The sequence below is a fragment of the Cherax quadricarinatus genome, chromosome 81 (assembly GCF_038502225.1).
Source record: "Cherax quadricarinatus isolate ZL_2023a chromosome 81, ASM3850222v1, whole genome shotgun sequence".
NCBI lineage: Eukaryota > Metazoa > Arthropoda > Malacostraca > Decapoda > Parastacidae > Cherax > Cherax quadricarinatus.
This window is the reverse complement of record NC_091372.1, coordinates 11,800,837-11,821,532: the sequence shown is the minus strand read 5'-3', so window position 1 is coordinate 11,821,532 and position 20,696 is coordinate 11,800,837. Positions and strand designations below refer to the sequence as shown.

Genomic DNA, 20,696 nt, shown 5'->3' with positions numbered 1-20,696 from the left:
CAGGAATGTAGTTAGATACTTGTAGTGAGAAGTGGACTGGCAACCCCCATGAGTTGAGTTTGTGTAGTGTGAAAATGGATAAGTTTGTCAGTGTGGAACACAGCTGATTAAGGAAAGGTTGTACTTACCTACTTTCACATTGCTTTTCTTGCTGCATTGTAATTTTGTGTAGCGAGTTTTTAATCATCTGTTATTTGTTTCAACATTATAAACAGTCTTACAAAAAAAGAAGTCTGATACTGTAATTTTTACTAAAAAAAATTTTTACTAAGAATTACAGAGATAAAAGTTTTTTATATATCAAGCAAATTAGATGTATTTGGCCTGATGTTTGTGCTTGCAAGTATAATACTGATGTTTTATTACACATTGTTAGAGAAGTGGAGCCAGTTATTGACCAGGGGTATTTAATGTACAGTATTCATTCTTTGACTTTCTTTAACCTTGTTGTCATCAGCACTTGACAGCTTGGTCTAGTTGGCAGGGAGGATTTTGATAGAGGTTGAAATGGTGCTAATTTTTTATGACTAATATCTGCATGTAAATAGCACAAATTGAATATACAATTCAATGTTGCAGTTAAACATTTTTAAATAATATAAATTTGCCTATTGTTACTTTCCATCATTAGGTAGGATTATGTTACATTAGATTTCAACCAGGCTGGTTTGACACTGCTTAATTTTTGTGCACAGAAGATATGGGTCTGTCATTTTTATTAATGTTACGATTTCCATCAGTTAGTTTTACTGGGATATTCACTTGAGAAGTGATCTGCAGATACCTGTGACCACAGGCAGGGGTATAGCCATTCAACTAGGTTGAACAGTTAAAATTTTAAAAATTTATTACGACAACTCTGGCAGGAAAGACAAAAGTGTGTGTTTCTTTTTTGGGTCACCCCTGCCTCGGTGGGAGACAGTCAGCTTGTTAAACAAAAAAAGTCAGTTTCTAAGATGGGGTGATAATTAAAAAATTTGAAGTTAGTGTTGTGTAATGGATTTGTGGTTGAAAAGGCTACAAGGGTAAGATGCCGACAGAATGGAATAAAAGACGAATGTGGAAGTAGCTTTTATTATAGCAGTAAAAGCTGTCTGTACAGTACAGTACAGTAGGGCCCTGCTTTACGGCATTCCACTGTTATGGTAATTTCAAATTATGACCAAAACTCCCTATACGGCTCCCTCTGTCTTTGTAATATGGCGCGCCCCACCCAATTTGTTTACATTTTCCATGAGCACCTCTCTATTATGTCTGGAAACTTTCCAAAATTTCAAGTGTTTTAAAGTTATTGCATATTTTATATGTACTCTGATAATTATAATTATGTACCTGTACCTAAATATACTTACACGCGGTGCTGGCATGCAGGTACACATTAAAATCACTAAGAGGGTCCCTCAAGTCTTAATGCCATAGTAATAATACTAATAGTACGTAATAATAATCACTCTTGGGCACGTTAAATGTCTTATTTTGTTAATATAGACATTTTCATTAATCCATCTATGATATTTTCTTCAAAATTATATAAGAAACATGTTACATAGCATATAGACATGATACATACACCCACAGTACAATAAACTTCACATAAATATGATTATGTATTATTATTATTATTATTATTATAGGTCATTACGTTTTCTTTGGTCCAGCACCAGAGAAAACGTGTATAAATCTGCATTTGGCCCAGTTGCTCCCCCTAACACATTGCGCTTTTGTTTACAATTCTCGGCATGAATTCTCATTACTTCTCCCTTCATTTATGATGGCATCTGAAGGTAGTTGTTAGAAAGGATTTAACGCAATGAACAAGGTATGTCGGTAGTAATAATACGGCACTAGGCTGCATTAAATATCGTATATCTACCAGCTACCAACACCTGACTTCCTACAAATATATACTACTCACCTCTTTTCCTGCATTAAGACTACACATATTTTAAGGTAAATAATGAGTGTACTGTGTAGTATGTATTTTATTTTTTGTTGTGTTTTTTAATGCCTAGTTCTATTGCTAACTTAATATAAGTTAGTGTGAACGTCTTGTCTGGCATTTATAAATGGAAAAAATGGCGTTCTGCTTTCCGGTGATGTTCGCATTCCGGCAGTAGCCTGGAACTTAACCTCCCGTATAAGTGGGGCCTTACTGTATATACGGATTTTATTCCTCAGCAGAAAAGATCAGTACTTTCAGTAAGGAAGTTCTCTTGATCAGAACACTTATCAGTTGCATTAATACTCTGTGAATAATAGGTCATTGTAATCAGTTAAAAATATTATTGCCCTAGTGTTGATGTTTTGATTTGTTCATCACATATACTCTGGAATAGGGTTGGTTTAAAAATACACGTGAGCAAACATTCGGACATATTTATTAGAAAATATTGGTCCTAAGACCAAGTTGTCCTAGCATATGCTCACATCTCTTTTTAGACCACCCGTCAGTAACAATTACTGAGGTTTAAATTTAATCTGGAATAACCCTAAAGTAGCATCTGTGTTGACATTATTCCCTTCAATGGGTGTGCCTTGATGCTGGTGAAGTGCTCTTGATCCAGAGAATTAGTGATACCCCTGCACTCCTTTGTTCCAACCTGATTACTGTACCTTCTTCAGGTGCTGTATGACCCCTTCTCCATTAATATTATAATAATAATAATAATAAAATAAAAATAATGATGTCAGTATCATAAATCTCGGTCTCTGCTTATTAGGTAATTTGCTTTACTTGTGACTGTAGTATTCTCTGTGCATTTTATCTAATTCTGTAATTTTGCACTTCTCTTGTAGGTTTATTGATACTCTTCAATAATGAGTAAGGCAGAAGAGAAACAAACGGAGGATGTAAGTTACATACCTCAGTGTGTATAGTAGCTTGGAGTTCTCTCTTGAGCATAATGACTAAGACTGTACACTCTTACATAGTGAGAGTACTCTACACTCTTACATAGTGAGAGTACTCTACACTCTTACATAGTGAGAGTACTCTACACTCTTACATAGTGAGAGTACTCTACACTCTTACATAGTGAGAGTACATACACTCTTATATAGTGACTGTGCTGAGCTTTACACTAACTTAGCATCTGACATAGGTGGTCCCTAACTAGCTAAAACTTTAGTTACAAACATCCTCACTGAAAAAACGAGATACAGTATATAAGAAATACACTGTATAGAAATGCAGTGTGCTCCCTTATAAAGCACCTCAATATATGTTGTATGAATCTTTGTAAATACAATTGAAAAAGTAAATCCAAATGAATAGTCCATACTATGAAAGACTTTCCACATGCTGTATGCTTTTGGATGTACTTTCTAAATTCCATTTACAAAAAAAAAAAAGATACAATGAGGAGCTTGATAAGAGAGCCGACTGTAATTGGTTTACCAAGTTAATGTTAACACAGTTACAGAAATGTGACGGTAAACCATACTTTGTACTATTATTTTTTATATGAAAAGAAATTTCAAGTTAAAAACAGCTAGTTTGAAACTTGGAGCATTTGGAATGCAACTGTGTGTTAGTTGGAGACCCCTGTGTAGTTTTACAATAAAGTATGTGTACAGTATATATTCAAAATTTCATTGAATTTTTTTCAAGAAACTCAAAACTACTGTTATTAATTTTAACTGAAATATTCATCCTTGTTGTAAATGAGGATTACTGCTTATTGTGACTTTTTTTTTGTTTTTTAACTTTTAATTTCATTGAAAGTGTGCATCATCTTAGTCATTATTGCCATTGCTGGAGATGGAAGCTGCCTGTTTGTTATGATTCTGTGTTGACGATGTGTGATCCTGCACTAGCATGATTCCTCTTGGTAACAATCACTACTATTCACAAATAGCCTGCGCTTATTAGAGGAAACTTGGGATGACCTTTTAGTCCAATGAGTGGTCAAAATTTTCCTCTCCTAGAGTGCGAGATGTCTGTGTAGGAATCCCAGTCATCCTGGCTTCAGGGGTGGTGTCCCATCAAATTAATTTCAGGATTCCAAATGTCCAAGGTTTTTTTGAAACTATAAAGTACTGTAATAGTGTTTCTAGTTTGAGTACTATTCTTATGTCTGTTATTTTTGTTTTTTATCTGTATGTTGAATTTAATCTGAGTTGTTCAATTGTTGCAGTTGTAAATTTCTCTGCTTTTTTGAGTGATGGGCCTTCTAACTAAATTTTAATGCTCTGGTTTTTGATTTGAGAATTGGGATCCCTATATATGAATTGTTCCTGCCATGTTAGCGTGACTTAATTTTTCGTCATTGTATAGTACGTACCTGTAATAGCTTTCCAAATGCTTGTCATTTACCCAGAATTATGCTGAGATTTTGCATGTAATGTCACAGATTACTAACCCTCCTCTTATTAGCCACAGTGTGCTTGCACTCACACCTGAATACACATACTGTGCATATACGTGTGAGATTTCTTTCACTTTTCTAGAGTGAACCTTCGATATAACAGACTAATTGTAGGGATTGCCAAAATGTCCATTAAATCAGAATGTTACAAAAGAGCAAAAAAAAAAAAACTTTTTTTTAAGTAGTACTCTATAGAGTTAGCTCGCTTAAAAAACTCCCTTATAGAGTGATTTTTTTTTTTTTTTTGGGGGGGGGAAGAGGGAAATGCAGTTGGAAAAAGTAAATTTATGAAGGTCTCTACATGTTACTCAATTTTTGGATGTATTTATTCAATCTCATTTACAAAAAAATTTGTACTATATGAAGGAGGTTTATAAGTGTTGACTGAACCAGTAGTTTGTACACAAATTTACAGTTATGTTGCAATAAACATTTAAAATAAAGGAGTTCAACGTACAATTTACCCAGTGGATTTTGTCCTTTATATTGAGGCTTTACTGTAAGGCTATACAATGGTTACTGCTTTTGTTATGCTGTTGGGTGTAGTGGAGGGCAAGATAATAAGTCAGATATAATATTCTATAGTTTTCCCAGTGATTGTGAAGGATAAACATGAAGAATTCCTGCCATGAGGTGTAAAGACCAGGAGCTCAAAGAAAAATTACCTTAGATACTGGTGAAGGGCTCTTGATCCAAGGATTTGGAGTTACTCTCCCTTTCTGCAGCTTAAACCTGATCCCTGCCTGTTATCTTGGCACTGTATGACTCCCTATGGGTTTATCGTTTCCCCACGAATTTAATAAGGATAATGCAAATATTATAATAGAATACAGCCATCGATGTAATGAACATTTAACCCTTAAACTGTCCAAACGTAGATCTATGTTCATGTGCGTAACACTCTGACCTTGATTTTCCCTATTTGAAAGCATGTAAAAAAAAAACGTGGATCTACGTTTGGAGACAACCCTGCACGTGGACGTAGATCTACGTTTGGACAGTTTGAGTTAATATTCGTTATATTATAAATTGTTAGAAAGGGGGATGTTTTATTTGTTAGGTAAGTTTGTTTGTGTTGTCATCAGTCGCTAGTTGGTTGAAAGAGTATCTTAACGTGGAAATATTTGGGAAATCTTCACAGAGATTGATTATCACTATAGTTTAAGCTGGGTGATAATGGGGTGTCAACCTTCACATCAGTTGGTTGTAACTGTAGTTTAAGCTGGGTGATAATGGGGTGTCAACCTTCACATCAGTTGGTTGTAACTGTAGTTTAAGCTGGGTGATAATGGGGTGTCAACCTTCACATCAGTTGGTTGTAACTGTAGTTTAAGCTGGGTGATAATGGGGTGTCAAGCTTCACATTAGTTGGTTGTAACTGTAGTTTAAGCTGGGTGATAATGGGGTGTCAACCTTCACATCAGTTGGTTGTAACTGTAGTTTAAGCTGGGTGATAATGGGGTGTCAAGCTTCACATCAGTTGGTTGTAACTGTAGTTTAAGCTGGGTGATAATGGGGTGTCAACCTTCACATCAGTTGGTTGTAACTGTAGTTTAAGCTGGGTGATAATGGGGTGTCAAGCTTCACATCAGTTGGTTGTAACTGTAGTTTAAGCTGGGTGATAATGGGGTGTCAACCTTCACATCAGTTGGTTGTAACTGTAGTTTAAGCTGGGTGATAATGGGGTGTCAATCTTCACATCAGTTGGTTGTAACTGTAGTTTAAGCTGGGTGATAATGGGGTGTCAAGCTTCACATCAGCTGATAAATATTTATTTATGAGGTACACACTGGTGGGTAGTGTAAATGTTTGCATCTGTGAGATGGTGTGGTGCAGACCTAGGTAGTTGAAGCAGGGTGGTGTGATGGTAGCTATGAGATATTGTATCGACCACTCAAGCTATTACATCCACATTACACACGGCTGATCGGTGTCTGAAGATGTCGTAAAAACAGAAAATTTACATTGCTGTTTGAGAGTATAAAGTGTTATCCATATTTATTGTGGTCTTTTATAATTTTTTGTATCATTCTGATGGCTTCTTTTATCGTTGGAATGTGTTTTACACTGTGCATGGGAAAATGATTTTCAATTAATGCTTTTTCACAGAACAGTAACTGGGCGGTGTCCATACATGTTGAACAGCAGGATCTTGGTGGTCATGTCTGTACCTTACACCAGATAAGAACCAAGTGTCCATTCACATTATAAAGAGAATACCATTTACTGTACTTGCATCCAATTTGTTCAGTTTCCTTTTTTTTTATCATGCGACTGTATGTAGAGTTGCATGATTAGAATAGAAAATAAATCCTGTGAATTTTTTAGGTGTACCGGCCATTTTTCACTAAGGTAGTACCCCAAAGAAGCACATTAATTGTTATTTATTTAATAGCTGTTCATGGATGTCACAACTAAAACTATTCTGAACTGCAGCGTACCCAAGGTGCAGGCACTGTCCTTCTTCCTCCACAACCAAGTTCAGCGAACTTGTGTCTCTTGTTACCTTCATCATGTGCTGTTCTTAAATTATCTGTTAGTTTATTATTTTTTTAATTTACTTTTATTATTCCTTACAACATTTTATACATTATGAATTTTCATGTGTGTAATACGGCCTCTCCTCGCTTACCGACGACTCAGACTTACAACGGGCTTTCTGATCAGCATGCATACCTAAATGATGTATATTAGAGCTGATTTCCTCTATTCTGTTTATTACAATAAACATTACACTATTGTATAAACATTTGAAAATAAACTAAAAATGTTATAAATGGTGCACATGCAACATTAAAACAATATCAAAGATGGTTGACATAAACCCACGTACTGACATGGTCTTAGGAGTAGAACTCCGTTGTTAAGTGAGGAGAGATTGTATATGAAGTGAAATCATAGTTTCGTGCAATTTTTGTATTATATCACATTTTCTTACCTGATTTTATTTTTATGCACTGTACAACACTCAACTTATACTTTAACATTTAAGTTTAGCCATTGCTTTTTTTTTTAAGGCATTTTTAGAAATGCTTTTAATTTTCTGTTTAATTTACTACATAATGCTGTACTGCTCTTCTAAAGTGTCTCACTATGCACCATTGCTAGTTTGCTGTCCAATCTTTGTGCATCGTTTTCTGTAGTGCATGTGCCTCTAAGCTGAGTGTTCTAGCATAATTTGAGCTTATAATTTTGTATTTAAATTTTGCAGCTGTTCAAATTAGCTTGTCTACTACTAAGGAAGAAGATGCCCATGGAATTAATGACTCCACATAAGAACAGCTAATTTTTTGATTATGCAGCAAGACCTAAATTAGTAGTAATGGTAGAATTACCAACAAAATGTTAGGTAAATGGACACACATGCAACTAATGCGACATTTTATTGTGGCAACACTTCACTCTCCAGGAGTTTTGTCAAGCCGTAATAGATTTACAAAGCTGGAGAGTGAATCATTTCCACAGTAAAATATCATATTAGTTGCATCTGTGTACATTTACCTATCATAAGACCTCAATTAATTTGAAGGAAAGTAGTTTCATTTCTGACAGGGATATTTCAGTGACCTGCAGCCATCAAGTCACCTTCACTGTGCTCTACTACAGATGGTAATTGCATGAAGCTTCAGCGTGTAAGAGGACTTGCTATTTTTTGGCTCTGGCTCCTGACACCCCGCTCTTCAAGGGAAAGACAGGAGGTGCCATGATAATGGTGAAGGGCTCTTGATTCAGGGACTTGGAACTACTACTACTCTACCTTGAATCAAACTTACCTCCCATTCCCTACATACTGTATGACCTCTATAGGGATAATGGTTTCCTATGAATATAATAATCTGGCATAGTAACATATCTTGACTGTGACTAGTTTCAGTGGGTTTCTACCTCCACAACCTGACCTGAAACCAGACTTCTTTATTGACTGCTTCGTCATCCAGGATGTTTCTGTTAGTGGCCTGCAGGCCTACATAGGCATCACAACCTGGATGATCACATAGTTGTCCAATTTCCTCTCAAAAACTTGTCCTCTAGAGACTGCTGCTAATGTTGTCCACTTTCTCTGTCAGTGTTGTCATCTTTTGTAATCTGTCTTATTCTTTTACTCCTCTACTTTACTATTAAACTGCTCTGAATATGAATCAAGTTTTTCATTTTCCTCTCCACAGCCCACTGGCAGAAGGTACGCTTATCTTGTTTTCCTGATACACTAAGCTTTTCCACTTAGGGTGTTTAGCTGTATTGCTCACAACCCATTCTCACCTTCAGAAAATAAATTCTGTTTAGATGCTGTAATCATAAAATAGTGGATATTAAATGCAAAATGGTGTGCATACTATGGGTTTTGCATGTATGGTAGTGCATGCAAGAGTTCGCTGTATGGTAGTTTTCACCTGTGCAACTTACATCAATGTAACACCAACATTGTACATTTGCTCTGTGGACTTGTAGCTGTATACATTACAGTAGATTTTTATATACAGTTTTCAATACAGTACCTTCTATCTTTTATATACATGTATTGTATATACAGAATATCACAAGAGAGGTCATGACTGAGGGCAAACTGGCATAACTTTTTTTCCAGTAATAAATAGGTTGGGTATTCCCCACTCCACCTCAGTCAAAGAAAGTGTTAAAAAAAGGGAGGTTGGGGTACTTAAATCTTTATAAGAATTGCCTGTCGGTCTTCTTCCTCAGACCGAACCTAATTACCCCCCATTCTCCCCTCCCCTATCCCATCCTCCCCATCCTCCCCTTTTTCCATTCCTCCTCCTCCTCCTCACCCCTCCCTTTTGCCCTTCCTCTTTTTAGCCTTCGTGATTTCTCCCACAGGCGCGCTAGTTCCTAGGTAGGGGAAAGGACACCGGGGTCCATCCCATTCCGTTGAGGTTTCTTGGCGGTGGCGTAGTTTGCCGTGGAATCTGGATTGCCTAGGGATGTCCCGATCCCTCTCCGGTATCCCGGAGTAGCTTTGGGTGTCTTTTGGGCGACGGGTGTATCTCTGGAAGCCACCTTTCGGATTCCGGGGGTGGTGGCTGAAGGAGGTATGCTTTGTGGCGGATATCCGGCCGCCCTCTCTTTTGTCCACCGAGGTAGCTCGGCAGATGTGAGGTTGCTATCCCAGATTGCTGGTTTACTGGCATGAAGGGTAGGGTATGGCACGGATTCCATGCTGCATCTGCGCTACTAGCGGTGTCGAGTCCTCTTGGGCGCGGAGGGAGATTTCTGGCCCTTTCATTCCTCCTAGGAACTATCCCTCCCCGGTCCCCCCTTTTTTTTTCTTTTTTTTATTTTTATTTTCTTTTCTTCTTTCTTTTTTTTTCTTAAAAACAAAAAGAAAGAAGTAACCTAACCATGGCAGCCCTAGTCCATGAACCTGGTACCCCCGGGCCCCTTCTTGATACCGCACCCCGTTCTGACCCCGCCTCGTCTTTGGACCACTCTTCAGACATTCCTCATGCCTCTGTACCTATTGCCGGTGCTGTTTCCTCACCCGCTTCAGGTACTGAGGCCTCGACTGACTCCTTCGATTTATCAGACCTTCGCTCTCCTCTGACTATGCTTCCGGCCTCTCCCTCTACGGTGCGGCAATTTTCAAATCGCCGACCCGTTCCACGTCGGACCAACTCTGGTCCCACGCCTAAACGTCAACGACAATTACCTGCTGATGATACTTCTCCACCTTCACCTTCTCGTTCTTCTCAGAAACGATCGACACGTCCTTCACTACCTTTCCACGCTCAGTTTCAGACTGAACAGTGGACTAAATTCTTCACTTTACGACCAACTTCCTCTACTGCCTATCTTTCTGACCATAGTATTGGCAAGGCACTCCTACGCCATGTTGGTAAAGATATTTCTTTTCATGCTCTTAAGAGCGGTACGCGCATCATTACCGTACAGAATGCTACCCAGGCTCGTGAGCTCTCTCGTCTTTCCCATATAGATACTGTTCCTGTCACCCTTGAAAAACATCATTCCCTCAATTCTTGTAGTGGTACCGTTATTCTGCCCCATACCATAGTTCAACAAAATTTCCAGACATGTGGCACCGACATTCTAGAACAGCTGGAACTCCAAGATCTCCCAATCCTCAAGGTAGACACTTACGTTCTTCCTGCCCGTGGGCGGAGACGATACCCTAGCAATGTGGCTCGTTTAACTTTTGACAGCCGAGAACTCCCATCCTCAGTTTATATAGCAGGACATCGGTTACAAGTTCGAAAGGTGATCCCTACACCACAACAGTGTAGAAATTGCTGGCGATTTGGCCATCCAGCGAAATATTGCAGATCTATCGCCGAATGCCCAGTCTGTGGTGCCGATGACCATTCTAATACGTCTTGCAATCGATCTCCCTCTTGCCTTAACTGTCATGAGGCTCACCCTTCGTACTCTCGCCGTTGTCAGGTCTATTTAAACGAGCGGGAAATCCGTTACCTCAAAGAGACAGAAGGTCTCCCTTATGCCATGGCAGTTTCTCATCTCCGCCTCCAAGGGAGACTCCCACGTGTTTCTTATTCCCGTGTTTCAAAACGTCCCCCCACTTCTGGTATCCCATCTTCTACACCCACCTCTGTGGTTACCTCTCCCATAATCACTCCTGTATCTAATCCTTTTGCTGTCCTCGGCTCAGACGTCCCTACTTCAACGCCTCAGTCTAATCTCGCTTCTTCGAGTTCTCTCTTACAAGCCTCAGTATCGACGAGACCTCGTACGACACCTCTTCCCAATCGTCCCTCTACTTCTCAAAAGTCAAAAAAAGGTCCGGTAACACCTCCTACCCATCTTCCACCTCCTCATTTTACCCTCCCTGTCTCTGTTCCTAGTTCTTCCCCTCTCACTGGCTCAGTTACAAGTGCAGAGGTTCACCCTCCTCCTCGTAATGTACCTTCCTCCCCTGTTCCCTCCCAAGTTTCTTCCTCTTCTGCCACCTCCCAGGTTCCTGTCTCTTCTGTCCCCTGCCATGCTTCTCCAGTTCCCTCCACCCTTTCGCCCCCCCCCTACTTTGGTACAGTCCAATACAGTTCCAATCTTTACTCATCCTCCCCCTACCATTCCCAATATTGTCTCCCGTACGACATCTCTGAATTCCGAAACACTTGAAGCAATCTCTGAATATATTGCAGAGACCAAACCATCAATGGACACTGATCCACCTTCCGCTCTTTCTCTCTCCTCTGCTCCATCTGCGCAACTCCTTTCTTCACAGCGCACCGTTCCTTCGCTGCTTGAACATTTTCCACTGCCTCCGCATGTGGACTTTTCTAACCCTTCTAGTCCGTAGGAACCCTTACCTGCGGATTTCAAGTATCTTTATCATTGCCAATCATGGCCTTTTTACAGTGGAATATACGTGGCCTCAGGGGTAATCGGGGTGAGCTTCAGATGTTACTCTCCCAGTTTGCCCCTGTTGGTGTTTGCTTACAGGAACCAAAATTACACTCTGCTGTTATTTCTCACATCTCAGGCTATAATTTATTGTATTCTTCAGATCCTTTTCCTGATGGGACCTTTAATGAAAGTGCCCTTCTTCTCCGCACTGATATTCCGTACCATCAGCTATTTGTTCATACTTCGCTGCATTACACAGCAGCCCGTATCCACTTACATAGGTGGTATACGCTCTGTTCTTTATATCTCTCTCCTTCTCGGGCATTATCTATTCCGGATTTTGCCTTCCTTGTTTCGTCACTACCGCCACCGATTCTGTTACTTGGTGATTTTAATGCCCACCATTTCCTCTGGGGGGGGTCTCACTGTGATTCCCGTGGAATTCAGTTAGAGGCTTTTCTTGCCACCCACCCCCTCCATGTTTTAAATACAGGTACTCACACCCATTTTGATCCTCGGACTCATACTCTCTCTTGCATCGATCTCTCAGTTTGCTCTTCCTCCGCCGCATTAGACTTCACTTGGTCTGTTCTCCCGGACTTACATGACAGTGATCATTTCCCAATCATTCTTACTTCCCCTTCATATTCGCCACCTCTTCGCACCCCACGCTGGCAATTTAATCGGGCAAATTGGAACCTTTACTCACACCTGACTGTTTTTAAAGAGGTTCCTTCTTCGTCCTCTATCGATGAGCTTTTACACCTCTTCTCGTCCTCCGTTTTCACCGCAGCTTCTCATTCTATACCCCAAACTTCGGGCAGGCATTCTCAGAAATGCGTGCCTTGGTGGTCTCCTGCTTGTGCTCGTGCAGTACGTTTGAAACGCGCTGCATGGGGCAGGTACCGGTACAATAGAACCACAGAGCGACTCCTTGATTTTAAACAGAAGCGTGCGATCGCTCGCCGTGTCATCCGTGACGCTAAACGCACTTGCTGGCGAGATTATGTCTCCACCATCACCTCTGCTTCCTCTATGAGTGCAGTCTGGAAAAAAGTACGAAAACTGAGTGGTAAATATTCTCCTGACCCGGCTCCTGTTCTGCGGGTTGCCGGTGTTGATATAGCAAACCCACTAGATGTTGCCAATGAAATTGGCAATCATCTGGTCCGTATTTCTCAGGGACTCCATCTATGCCCCTCATTTCTTTCCTCAAAGTCTGCCAGAGAGTTAGCACCCTTGGACTTTTCTTCTCTCAGAGAAGAACAGTATAATGTGCCTTTTACACTTCAAGAACTGGAGGCAACACACTCAGCTTGTCGATCATCGGCAGCTGGGCCCGACGACATTCATATTTGTATGCTACAACATTTACATCAGTCAGCCCTTGCAGTCCTATTACGCCTTTACAATCTTATTTGGTCACAAGGAGTTCTTCCACAGCTGTGGAAATCCGCCATTGTTCTCCCTTTCCGCAAACCAGGCACTACGGGACATGAAACCTCCCACTATCGTCCCATTGCTCTTACCAGTGCAGTTTGCAAAGTAATGGAACGTCTAGTAAATAGACGTTTAGTGTGGTATTTAGAGACACACAACAGTCTCTCCACTCGTCAATATGGCTTTCGTAAGGGACGTTCTACCATAGACCCCTTACTGCGCTTGGATACGTATGTTCGTAATGCCTTTGCGAATAACCACTCAGTTATTGCCATATTTTTTGACCTTGAGAAGGCATATGACACAACTTGGAGGTATAATATTTTAGCCCAAGCCCACTCCTTAGGCCTTCGAGGCAATCTACCATCCTTCCTTAAGAACTTTTTAACTGACAGGCATTTCCGTGTTCGGGTTAATAATGTGCTCTCCCCGGACTTTATCCAAGCTGAAGGTGTCCCCCAGGGATGTGTTCTGAGCACAACACTTTTTCTCCTTGCTATTAATGATTTGGCCTCTAGTCTTCCATCAAATATTTGGTCATCACTCTATGTTGATGACTTCGCTATTGCCTGTGCAGGCGCTGACTGTCACCTCCTTACAGTTTCTCTCCAGCATGCAGTCGACCGTGTTTCCAATTGGGCCACCACACATGGGTTTAAATTTTCCAGCACTAAAACCCACCAAATCACTTTCACTAGACGCTCTGTCATCTCCGATCATCCTTTGTACCTCTATGGCTCCCGTATCCCTGAACGTGATACAGTCAAGTTTCTGGGCCTCCTCTTTGATCGTAGGTTATCCTGGAAACCTCACATTACCTCTCTGAAGGCAACTTGTCACAGCCGGCTGAACCTTCTTAAAACCCTTGCTCATCTTTCGTGGGGAGCTGATCGTCGAACCCTCCTTCACCTACATTCCACCCTTATTTTATCGAAACTTGATTATGGTGACCAGATCTATTCAGCGGCATCTCCTGCTACTCTCTCTAGCCTTAACCCTATTCATCACCAAGGATTACGTTTATGCCTTGGTGCTTTTCGCTCTTCCCCTGTCGAAAGCCTCTATGCAGAAGCGAACGTTCCATCCTTATCCGATCGCCGTGATGCCCATTGCCTGCGCTACTATGTACGCTCTCATGATCTCCGCAATCCTTCCATTTATAGAATGGTCACTGATATTAGTAGACATTCTTTATTTGTTCGCCGCCCCTGCTTACTCCGTCCCTTCTCTCTTCGCCTTCATTCGCTCTTGTCTTCTCTTCAACTACCACCTTTCTATGTACATGTAGCATCTCACTTTTCCCTACCCCCCTGGGAAGTTCCAGCTGTTCGAGTCTGTTCTTTCTCCCTCCCTTGCTCGAAAGCCCAACTGTCTACGGTCGCTTCCCGCTCTCTTTTTCTTGACCACTTTCACTCTCATTCTCATGCCATTGCTGTGTACACAGATGGCTCTAAGTCTTCTGACGGCGTAGGATTCGCAGCAGTGTTTCCGGACAGCGTCGTACAAGGGCATTTACTATCTTCGGCTAGTATTTTTACTGCTGAATTATATGCCATCCTTACAGCACTTATCCGTATTGCATCTATGCCTGTGTCATCATTTGTGGTTGTCTCAGACTCCCTTAGTGCTTTACAGGCTATACAAAAATTTGATACACCTCACCCCTTAGTCCTCCGTATCCAACTTTGGCTACGCCGCATCTTTACCAAGCATAAAGATATTGTTTTTTGTTGGGTCCCTGGTCATGTTGACGTACAGGGCAATGAACAGGCAGACACTGCTGCGCGGTCAGCAGTACATGACCTACCAGTTTCTTATAGAGGTATTCCATGTACGGACTATTTTGCTGTAATATCTTCCCACCTTCACACCCGTTGGCAACAACGTTGGTCTACTATGCTCGGCAACAAACTTCAGTCTATTAAACCGAGTATAGGTTACTGGCCGTCTTCTTATCACCAGTGTCGAGGTTGGGAGACTACTCTCTCCCGTCTTCGCATTGGCCATACTCGTCTTACTCATGGATATCTCATGGAGAGGCGTCTTGCTCCTCTCTGTGAGAATTGCCAAGCTCCATTATCAGTCAGCCACATTCTGTTGGACTGCCCACTTTATCAACGAGCACGCAGAATTTACCTCTGTCGTCGTCTTCGCCCCGCTGCTCTCTCTTTACCTTCCCTTCTCGCTGATGGACCCACCTTTCATCCGGACTCTCTCATTGACTTTTTGACAACGACTGACTTACTACACAAATTCTGATACTTTCAGCCCTTTCTACTTGAATCTCTTGCTACCCTCTACCCCCGTACTATCCCCTGCCCCGCTGTTTTCTGTAACCTGCTGATCATCCCCCCTCCCTTCTGCCATCCAATTCCCTTGCTTCCTTCCCTACCCTGCAGCGCTGTATAGCCCTTGTGGCTTAGCGCTTCTTTTTGATTATAATAATAATATAAGAATTGCATTCTGAGTTGACATTTCACCATGCAAAATATGCATTGTGTTATATAATTACAACATAATGTGTGATAAAGACGAATCACAGGGATGTCAGGAAGTATTTCTTCAATCACAGAGTGGTCAGGAAGTGGAATAGCTTGGGAAGCAATGTAGTGGAGGCAGGATCCATTCATAGCTTTAAGCACAGGTATGATAAAGCTCATGGTTCAGGGAGAGTGACCCAGTAGGTGAGTACACTGTATGCATCTTTCTGGAAGGTATTCCTATCTTATCTTACGAGTGTAAAATCAAAGCCTATTAAATGTTTTGCACTCTGACAGGCAGGCCTGCTGGTCTTCTTTTTATTTTTCTGTCCACAAATATGTGAGCTGACGGGTAAATATTACACATTTCGACCTACATTCAGTAGATACATTGCTTTTCTGTGTTTTTGTTAATACAGTAGTCATTTTTCTTGTAACATTTCCATTCCAGTTTGAGGTCTGGTCTGAGACTGGGCAGCAGTGGTGATGGCCCCCATAACCATCAGTGGGCCCCATAGTGGGGTAACACTAGACAACACACTTCACTGCCTATTTATTATGTGGTGGATGCTGGTCTTCGCTAAAAAAAAATAAAATGAATTCAACATACTGGCCATCTTCCACGAAGGCAAGGTGACCTGACAAAGAAGAACACTATAAAAGAATTTCTTCTTTTTGCATTGAGCAATTTATACAGGAGAAGGGGGTTACTAGCACCTTGCTCGCAGCATTTTAGTCGCCTCTTATGACATTCATGGGTTACGGAGGAAGGATTCTTTTTCACTTTCCTATGGAGATGAAAGGAAATAAATAAGAATAAGAACTATTAAGAAAACAAGAAAATTCAGATGGATGTGTATACATACACGTGTATATGACTAAAAATATGCAAAGTATTTTTCTGTTGCTATTTTGATGTTGTTTTTACTTATATAATTTTAGCAGCATACAAGATATACACTTTAGGAATTGTGTATGCATGGTGAAATTGAGTATTAAAACATTAAGACTTCCACACGAATATAATAATACATCTGATTTAGACATAATACTATTAACGGAGCTAAAAATAAACAATACTCGGTAAATCCAATTATTTGATAAAGCCAAACTTGGGTAAGGTGTACAAACACTCAGTCTGTGTATCTCTCATATTGTTTCCGTGACTTGTCACAGGAGCTTGTTATATTTGATATACAGAATCATACTGATCTAAAGCCAAGCCGTTTGATAAGTTTTTTTTTTTTTTTTTTTTTTAATATCGATGTGTTATTTTCTATAGCTTTATTGAAAATCAGGTTTTCTGTATGCCAAATATGTTCCTGTGTTGGTGAAGCAATAAAATTCCACAAGGTATAGAAGCAGTAATGTTTGAAGGGTATACAGTATTTTGATTCAGGTATACCTTTGAGTTTTGGGGGTTTTTCTATACCCAGAGCCTAGCCTTGGGCTAGCCTTGTCTGGTGCTTGCCTGGTCAACCAGACTGTTGCTGCTGGTGGCCTACTGACCAACTTTTTTTTTTTCCTAAGAGAAGAGTTCCACTGGATAACAGCTTCATAGGGGCACCTTGATGCCAGTGAAAGATTCTTGATCTGAAGAACCCGTCCTATCCCTGGATCAAACCTAATTATTGCACCTTCCCTTTCCTGACTGCTGTATGATTCCTATGGGTTTAATGCAAAATTCTTTAACCAGTGATGTGTTAATAAAAATTTTGGTTAATGCAGCATTGTGACACATACAAGAATTTTTTTTTTTTTTTATAATTTTTTCATGAATTGGGCTAATCCTTATAATATAAATGCACGTAATATTTATAGGAAGGGCCTGGGGTCTTGTCTTCCTCCTGTTCCACGCCCGAAAATACAATATTGGAAGTGCCGTCTACCACTCCAGACACTGGTGGTGTGTCTGGGATGTGGTTGAGTGGACGGGAAGGGGGTGGCTTGCCTTGGGAAGAGATTTCCCGGGTTCTGCACACAGATCCCAATCTTGGTATCTCTTCCCGAGAGGTTCTGAATCGTAGACAGCTAGTTGGTTACAACGAATTCTCTGAGGCAGTGGATGATCCCCTCTGGAAAAAATATTTGGGCCAGGTAAGATTCAAACAAAATGCTACTAATATAGTATATGAATATAACTGGTAGATGTTACAGGCAAGCCTAGCCTTATGAATAATTTTTTTCTATCTGATCCAGATATTAAACATATTGTATGTTACTCAGTGGACATAATTAATATTATAATTTTCAGTATTGTGCTTAAATTAAGGTTATTTTTCCTGATTTTGTTAGTTTTTAAAACTGCGTTATGTACGAGATGGTGGAATTTGTATTAAAATTTTTGTTTCAGTTTAAAGAACCATTGATTCTCCTTTTGCTGGCATCTTCATTCGTTTCTTTGTGTATGGGCCAATTCGATGATGCTGTTGTCATCACACTTGCAATTGTAATTGTAGCATCAGTGGCATTTATTCAAGAGCTTAGAACAGATAAAGCTCTAGAGGAGCTCAAGAAACAGGTAAGCAAAATGAATCTTTTTCCTTGTGTTATTGTAAGTATTTCTATTTGAGTTATCGATTGTGGGGTAGAAATACATAGCATGGAGGAAATTTTACTTTTTTAGTGCTAATTTTGCATATTTAGTATGACAAAATGTTTTTGTGACTGTATTATTATTATAATAAAATAAATTATTATTATTATTTTATTATCACACTGGTCGATTCCCACCAAGGCAGGGTGGCCCGAAAAAGAAAAACTCTCACCATCATTCACTCCATCACTGTCTTGCCAGAAGGGTGCTTTACACTACAGTTTTTAAACTGCAACATTAACACCCCTCCTTCAGAGTGCAGGCACTGTACTTCCCATCTCCAGGACTCAAGTCCGGCCTGCCGGTTTCCCTGAACCCCTTCATAAATGTTACTTTGCTCACACTCCAACAGCACGTCAAGTATTAAAAACCATTTGTCTCCATTCACTCCTATCAAACACGCTCACGCATGCCTGCTGGAAGTCCAAGCCCCTCGCACACAAAACCTCCTTTACCCCCTCCCTCCAACCTTTTCTAGGCCGACCCCTACCCCGCCTTCCTTCCACTACAGACTGATACACTCTTGAAGTTATTCTGTTTCGCTCCATTCTCTCCACATGTCCGAACCACCTCAACAACCCTTCCTCAGCCCTCTGGACAACAGTTTTGGTAATCCTGCACCTCCTCCTAACTTCCAAACTACGAATTCTCTGCATTATATTCACACCACACATTGCTCTCAGACATGACATCTCCACTGCCTCCAGCCTTCTCCTCGCTGCAACATTCATCACCCATGCTTCACACCCATATAAGAGCGTTGGTAAAACTATACTCTCATACATTCCCCTCTTTGTCTCCACAGACTCCTAAGTGCACCACTCACCCTTTTCCCCTCATCAATTCTATGATTCACCTCATCTTTCATAGACCCATCCGCTGACACGTCCACTCCCAAATATCTGAATACATTCACCTCCTCCATACTCTCTCCCTCCAATCTGATATCCAATCTTTCATCACCTAATCATTTTGTTATCCTCATAACCTTACTCTTTCCTGTATTCACTTTCAATTTTCTTCTTTTGCACACCCTACCAAATTCATCCACCAATCTCTGCAACTTCTCTTCAGAATCTCCCAAGAGCACAGTGTCGTCAGCAAAGAGCAACTGTGACAACTCCCACTTTGTGTGTGATTCTTCATCTTTTAACTCCACGCCTCTTGCCAAGACCCTTGCATTTACTTCTCTTACAACCCCATCTATAAATATATTAAACAACTACGGTGACATCACACATCCTTGTCTAAGGCCTACTTTTACTGGGAAATAATTTCCCTCTTTCCTACATACTCTAACTTGAGCCTCACTATCCTCGTAAAAACTCTTCACTGCTTTCAGTAACCTACCTCCTACACCATACACCTGCAACATCTGCCACATTGCCCCCCTATCCACCCTGTCATACGCCTTTTCCAAATCCATAAATGCCACAAAGACCTCTTTAGCCTTATCTAAATACTGTTCACTTATATGTTTCACTGTAAACACCTGGTCCACACACCCCCTACCTTTCCTAAAGCCTCCTTGTTCATCTGCTATCCTATTCTCCGTCTTACTCTTAATTCTTTCAATAATAACTCTACCATACACTTTGCCAGGTATACTCAACAGACTTATCCCCCTATAATTTTTGCACTCTCTTTTATCCCCTTTGCCTTATTATGTATGATATATACAGTAATGTATACTACTTGGAACCATCATAATAACATAATATTCTAAGACAGCTCATTCAACAAATGATACAAATTGACACTACCACAGCCAGCTCATCCAGGCTGTGATTGATATGTGGGTCGGCAGACCAGCAGAAGTAACAGCCTAGTTAACCAGGCAAGCACCAGATGACCCTGGCTTGTGGCTGGTCTCCTTGAATAGAAAATCTCTCGAAACTCATTGAAAGTATATCAGAGGGGCTCATATGGATGTATAGAAGCCTTCATCCCTAACTTAAATGGAATCAGATAGCAGAGTGATCTAAGGCACCACTCTAGTGATGGTTAACTAAGGCTGACTTTGAGTAATGCAAGATCAGATCAGTCATAAAGGCTGAGATATAATGTTTCTTTTACATTTCACTCTGTTTTTGTGAAGTTGTAGCATTCTAACCGTCTCATGAGGCAGGCATGATGTGTGGGACAACATGAGTTTAGTTAGTTGGGATCGGGATTATTTTTTGTTGTCACAGTTTGCAAAGTATTAGAAATTCAGAAAATAAGCATTGAAATTTTTGAGTCGTGGAAGTGGAAAGTACAGTGCTTGCACTCTGAAGGAAGAGGTGGGGAGGTTATGGTCTGGAGGGTCATATAAATGTGACAGCAGTGCACTTCCTAAAAGACAGTTATTAACTGAATGATGATAAATGCATTTCCTTCGTCGGGTCGCCTACTTTGGTGGGAAACACTGTGTGGGATAAAGGAAATGAATATTCTCCTATATCATATTAACACTTCTCCTAATGGAAAATTAATTGT

The 20,696-nt window shown here is 40.6% G+C and overlaps 1 protein-coding gene across 7 annotated transcripts in view; it reads left to right on the top strand.

The window, feature by feature from the left end:
• Positions 1–20,696, top strand: part of SPoCk (secretory pathway calcium atpase) — a 60,079-nt gene that overhangs the window by 13,451 nt on the left and 25,932 nt on the right. For 3 of the 7 annotated variants that reach the window (XM_053792539.2, XM_053792533.2, XM_053792534.2), the window contains 2 exons: positions 17,444–17,719; positions 17,976–18,143. In XM_053792539.2, the coding sequence (XP_053648514.1) occupies positions 17,444–17,719; positions 17,976–18,143 (444 nt within the window). Of the gene's footprint in view, positions 1–84; positions 118–2,796; positions 2,851–16,102; positions 16,256–17,443; positions 17,720–17,975; positions 18,144–20,696 lie in introns of those variants that run through there. The other 4 variants (XM_053792537.2, XM_053792538.2, XM_053792535.2 and 1 more) reach the window with 3 other exon arrangements.